The sequence below is a fragment of the Notothenia rossii genome (assembly GCF_949606895.1).
Source record: "Notothenia rossii genome assembly, chromosome: 2".
Lineage (NCBI taxonomy): Eukaryota > Metazoa > Chordata > Actinopteri > Perciformes > Nototheniidae > Notothenia > Notothenia rossii.
The window spans coordinates 5,200,271-5,206,953 of NC_136904.1; the positions used below are offsets into that span (position 1 = coordinate 5,200,271).

The 6,683-nt window shown below is 42.0% G+C and overlaps 1 protein-coding gene across 1 annotated transcript in view; it reads left to right on the plus strand.

Moving 5' to 3' along the window:
• Positions 1-3,773, plus strand: part of LOC307027956 (uncharacterized protein) — a gene marked incomplete at its 5' end in the record, with an annotated part of 181,547 nt that extends 177,774 nt beyond the window's left edge. The window contains 1 exon segment of the mRNA XM_079662650.1: positions 446-3,773. Within this exon segment, the coding sequence (XP_079518776.1) occupies positions 446-498 (53 nt within the window). The 3' untranslated portion in view covers positions 499-3,773.
• Positions 3,774-6,683: the final 2,910 nt, after the last annotated feature.

The following is a 6,683-nucleotide window of genomic DNA, read 5'->3' on the forward strand; positions in this document are numbered from 1 at the left end:
TGAAAATGGTTACACCATGTACTTTTGTTTGAGTCTCCGTGTCTCCCTGTATTTATAGAACAGCAGCACATAGAGAGGACACAACATGCACTCTGCACCTTTAATATGAAACACATTGAATACACACACACACACACACACACACACACACACACACACACACACACACACACACACACACACACACACACACACACACACACACACACATTGAAACACACACATTGAAACACACACACACATTGAAACACACACACACATTGAAACACACACACACACACACACACACACATTGAAACAAACACATTGGAACACACACTGATACACACACACACAAACACACACACACACACACACACACACACACACTGGAACACACACATACTGAGGCTATTGTCAGTTATTCCTCTCGTGTGACGCTGACCCCTCTCTTCTCCTCCTGCAGACCCTCAGCACCTCCCCGAGCCTCCTCTGGACGGAGAGATCTTCTTCTGCTGAGAGACATTCTTCCTCTTCTTCCTCCTCCTCTTCCTCTTCTTCATCATCATCATCCATCCCTTTCAGAAGAATGTGTTTCCGCAGAGTACAAACACAGGCATAATACTGCAGCTCCACCCGGCCTTACGGCACCTTCTAAATCCTCTTCAAAACATGTTTCCCCCCTGATCATAACGTTCAAGAACAACAAGTGTTTTCTAGTGTTTAAAAATCCACTGCTTTTAGTTTCTGCAACACGTCACACATTGTGGGGAGTTTTTATGGGGGGGGTTTCATTTATCCTTGGAACACATGAATTAAGCATCACAGAAAAGCATTTTGGGTATTCTGCTCCACACAACTCCTTTGTACTTTGCACACACACCAATTTCAACACACACACCAACTTCAACACACACACCAACTTCAACACACACACCAACTTCAACACACACACCAACTTCAACACACACACCAATTTCAACACACACACCAATTTCTACACACACACACCAACTTCAACACACACACACCAACTTCAACACACACACCCACTTCAACACACACACCAACTTCAACACACACACCAACTTCAACACACACACCAACTTCAACACACACACCAACTTCAACACACACACCAACTTCAACACACACATCAATTTCAACACACACACCAACTTCAACACACACACCAACTTCAACACACACACCAACTTCAACACACACATCAATTTCAACACACACACCAACTTCAACACACACACCAACTTCAACACACACACCAACTTCAACACACACACCAACTTCAACACACACACCAATTTCAACACACACACCAACTTCAACACACACACCAACTTCAACACACACACCAACTTCAACACACACATCAATTTCAACACACACACCAACTTCAACACACACACCAACTTCAACACACACATCAATTTCAACACACACACCAACTTCAACACACACACCAACTTCAACACACACACCAACTTCAACACACACATCAACTTCAACACACACACCAACTTCAACACACACACCAACTTCAACACACACACCAATTTCAACACACACACCAACTTCAACACACACACCAATTTCAACACACACACCAACTTCAACACACACATCAACTTCAACACACACACCAACTTCAACACACACACCAACTTCAACACACACACCAACATGCTGTTCATTTACAGAGTGTTATCCAATGTGACTGAGCGCTGCCACAGACGTCACCAAACACCGCTTGGATGGATATACGATTCCCAACAAGCTAGGGAAATGCTTCTAGTCCTCCCCTATTGACAATGAATAGAAGAAACCACAGAAGAAGAAGGTCTGCCTGGCAACACGTCTACTCACCATTTAAAGCAGACTTGACTAATTCTGCCTCCAGTTAGTGAGACAAATGCAGTTTGAATACCTCCAGTAGTCTTCTATTAAGATTTCATAGCATCGATTTTTCTATTCCTTTGAATAATAGATATCTTCAGATGTGTCTCTTTCTGCAGACGTCCAGTAATGAGGGGATTGAGACATATCTCCCAGCATCTAATGGCTCGACTCATATCCTTCAGCGTGCTTCAGAGGACACGAGCCTGATCCTCTGCGTTACCTTCCTCCAATGGGCTTTTATGTCGATGACGAGCGGGGCTTCCCTTCATGTTTTAATTGCATGTATCTGTGCAGGTAGCATACCGATCGCTCCCGTCTGCTCGCCTCACTCTCACTTCTCAGAACAGAATGTGGACACGTTTTAAAAGGCTGTTTATTCAACGACAAAGCAGAGAGAACGAGAAGCTAAAAACACCAAATGATGCTGCTACGTGGTCCAAACATTTCAAAAGAATCAACACTCGAGATGTTGTGAAGCACTTTGGTCCCAATATGTTTGATTTGATTTGTTATCAGCGATCAATCGTCTTTGTATTCTGATTTTTCCGGGTCCCTTTGTTAACGTTGAAATTAAAGTAAAGACCAGTAGCAAGTTTGAGGCAAAGTTTCCGATAGACCTGTCTTAATTCTTAAGCTTGATTTAAGCCCAGATTCAGCACTGCCTGCTGGACAGGCAGCAAGTTAAAATAAAGGTCCTTCCCCGTGAGTCACAAAGCAGCGCCTCGACTCCTGCCGCCTCGTCTGTCTCGTGTTTTAACGGCTTGATTCTTAACTCGCCGTCTTTGTTGAGGATTTGACTTCATGTCCGCGCTGGTTTATTACACTGTGTCTTCTTAAGAGGCTCCAAGGGCCGGTCAATTAGCTGCTCCGTGGCTTTGGTTTATGGCTTCGGTGTAATCCTGTCCTAGAAACAGAGGAATGGGCTCCTTTTGTTGGGGTGCTTCGTACGGTGGCCGAGAAGTGCGTTGCAACGAAAGAAACATTTTACATTTTCAGAAACGGTGCGAATAAAAATAGATAAATGTGCCAAAACAAACATCTTCGGCAACTTCAGTTTGGTTTCTGCAGCTTTTAGTCAACGCTGCGTATGTTTCCTCAAGTTGCTGAATGTTTTTTAAATGCTGCATGTGTTGTCAAGTTGCTGAAGATGTTTTGTTTGTGTTTTTATATCTGGATCCTTTCTGAAGCTGCAGCACGTTTCTCCTAAGGGGAAATGTCTGCACCTTTCGGACACCGTAGTTTTGACCACCAGGAAGCACCGCACCTATGACTAAATCTAACAACTAGAAAGCATGAAAGTATTTTGTTATTTGTTTGACATTTCCCCCCTGCTGTGAGAACATGTTTCTCAGCAGGTCATCGACACACGGAGATAATGAGACGAGCGGTGGCTTTTCCCCACAGCGTCTGTAAGCGACTGGCTGAACAAATAAGTTGTCAGAGATTGTAATTGGTTATTCAGTGAATCCAGTCATCAGCAGCTTTAATGTGGGGAAAGGAAAGCCACAGGACAATCAGACGAACCCCCCCCCCCCCCTCCCCCCCACCCTGCGTAGCCTTAAATCTTGACGATAAAATGAAATGCACTAGCGAGAGGAGAGCTTTTATACCTCTTGCTTTGAGACGACGAAGGAAATGTTCGTACTGTAAAAGTGGTACACGATGGTTTCATTCCCAACAAATGTAAAAAAAAAAAAGAAGGGCAGATGTGTAAATATGATTTATGTATAAAACAAATCAAATGTAAAAAAAAAGGTTTCATTTGTGATCTATCGCAACATTTTGTAAGAATGTTTTATTTATGTTTTATTCTCGCCCTTAATGGTTGGGTGATGTAAAGTCATATTGCTCTGGTAATAAAAAAAAATCATAATGGACATTTTGAGTTTGTTTGCTGTTAATTGCTCCACTTTTCGTCTGGAACTAATCGCTTTGATCGCTGTCATTTTGAGTCGTGACATTTATATTTGATCTAAACTCATCTGTTAAAGAGTCTTCTCCTGCTGATGTTCAGGTGTATATCAGTATGTAGTGTCTCTACTTTAAAGAGTCCTCTCCTGCTGATGTTCAGGTGTATATCAGTATGTAGGGTCTCTACTTTAAAGAGTCCTCTCCTGCTGATGTTCAGGTGTATATCAGTATGTAGGGTCTCTACTTTAAAGAGTCCTCTCCTGCTGATGTTCAGGTGTATATCAGTATGTAGGGTCTCTACTTTAAAGAGTCCTCTCCTGCTGATGTTCAGGTGTATATCAGTATGTAGGGTCTCTACTTTAAAGAGTTCTCTCCTGCTGATGTTCAGGTGTATATCAGTATGTAGTGTCTCTACTTTAAAGAGTTCTCTCCTGCTGATGTTCAGGTGTATATCAGTATGTAGTGTCTCTACTTTAAAGAGTCCTCTCCTGCTGATGCTCAGGTGTATATCAGTATGTGGTGTCTCTACTTTAAAGAGTCCTCTCCTGCTGGTGTTCAGGTGTATATCAGTATGTGGTGTCTCTACTTTAAAGAGTCCTCTCCTGCTGATGCTCAGGTGTATATCAGTATGTAGTGTCTCTACTTTAAAGAGTCCTCTCCTGCTGATGTTCAGGTGTGTATCAGTATGTAGTGTCTCTACTTTAAAGAGTCCTCTCCTGCTAATGTTCAGGTGTATATCAGTATGTGGCGTCTCTACTTACAAGAGTCCTCTCCTGCTGATGCTCAGGTGTATATCAGTATGTAGTGTCTCTACTTTAAAGAGTCCTCTCCTGCTGATGTTTAGGTGTATATCAGTATGTAGTGTCTTTACTTTAAAGAGTTGTCTCCTGCTGATGTTCAGGTGTATATCAGTATGTAGTGTCTCTACTTTAAAGAGTCCTCTCCTGCTGATGTTCAGGTGTATATCAGTATGTAGTGTCTCTACTTTAAAGAGTCCTCTCCTGCTGATGTTCAGGTGTATATCAGTATGTAGTGTCTCTATTTTAAAGAGTCCTCTCCTGCTGATGTTCAGGTGTATATCAGTATGTAGTGTCTCTACTTTAAAGAGTCCTCTCCTGCTGATGTTCAGGTGTATATCAGTATGTAGTGTCTCTACTTTAAAGAGTCCTCTCCTGCTGATGTTCAGGTGTATATCAGTAAGTAGTGTCTCTACTTTAAAGAGTCCTCTCCTGCTGATGTTCAGGTGTATATCAGTATGTAGTGTCTCTACTTTAAAGAGTCCTCTCCTGCTAATGTTCAGGTGTATATCAGTATGTGGCGTCTCTACTTTAAAGAGTCCTCTCCTGCTGATGCTCAGGTGTATATCAGTATGTAGTGTCTCTACTTTAAAGAGTCCTCTCCTGCTGATGTTCAGGTGTATATCAGTGTGTAGTGTCTCTACTTTAAAGAGTCCTCTCCTGCTGATGTTCAGGTGTATATCAGTATGTAGTGTCTCTACTTTAAAGAGTCCTCTCCTGCTGATGTTCAGGTGTATGTCAGTATGTAGTGTCTCTACTTTAAAGAGTCCTCTCCTGCTGATGTCCAGGTGTATGTCAGTATGTAGTGTCTCTACTTTAAAGAGTCCTCTCCTGCTGATGTTCAGGTTCATATCAGTGTGTAGTGTCTCTACTTTAAAGAGTCCTCTCCTGCTGATGTTCAGGTGTATATCAGTATGTAGTGTCTCTACTTTAAAGAGTCCTCTCCTGCTGATGTTCAGGTGTATATCAGTATGTAGTGTCTCTAATTTAAAGAGTCCTCTCCTGCTGATGTTCAGGTGTATATCAGTATGTAGTGCCTCTACTTTAAAGAGTCCTCTCCTGCTGATGTTCAGGTGTATATCAGTGTGTAGTGTCTCTACTTTAAAGAGTCCTCTCCTGCTGATGTTCAGGTTTATATCAGTGTGTAGTGTCTCTACTTTAAAGAGTCCTCTCCTGCTGATGTTCAGGTGTATATCAGTGTGTAGTGTCTCTACTTTAAAGAGTCCTCTTCTGCTGATGTTCCGGTGTATATCAGTATGTAGTGTCTCTACTTTAAAGAGTCCTCTCCTGCTGATGTTCAGGTGTATATCAGTATGTAGTGTCTCTACTTTAAAGAGTCCTCTCCTGCTGATGTTCAGGTGTATATCAGTATGTAGTGTCTCTACTTTAAAGAGTCCTCTCCTGCTGATGTTCAGGTGTATATCAGTATGTAGTGTCTCTACATTTCTCCATGCTCTAATGTTCACAAAGCTCTTTATTCTTCTCATACTGCCTGTGCTGCAGCACCTGTTTTCACCCTCTGTCTGAAACCTGAGCCCAGTCTGCTCTGATTGGTTAGCTGGCTGGCTCCGTTGTGATTGGTCAACCGCTTAGAGATGTCACGCCCCTTAGTTTATCACGCACAATGTGTTGGAGCTCTAGCCAATAGAGCGCAAGTGTTACATAGGGATGTCACTGTAACAAAATAGAATTAATTAAAAAGTACAATATCCTATTAAATTACAATAATTAAGGATAGTTAAGAAGGTAAAGTCAAATATCCAATACATTTAAATAAAAACAAAATTAGGATATTTTTATAAACATAAGAAGCTAAAGTAAAATATCCAATGAAATAAAATACATTAAAGAAAAAGTTAAAAGGTCCTAAATTGTGCATTCAAACACTTTTTTGACACACTTCAGAGGCAGTTAAATGTTCTGATCTGGTGTTTCCATTCGTGCCGTGTTGCCAGAGCAATCAGCTGACAAGGATCTGGATGTGTTGACAGCAGGAACACACCTCCACCTCCCGGTAAATAAAGAGGCAGCGGCTGTAATCTCCACGCTATCCACACACAGGATCTTCCCTCTGGAAAC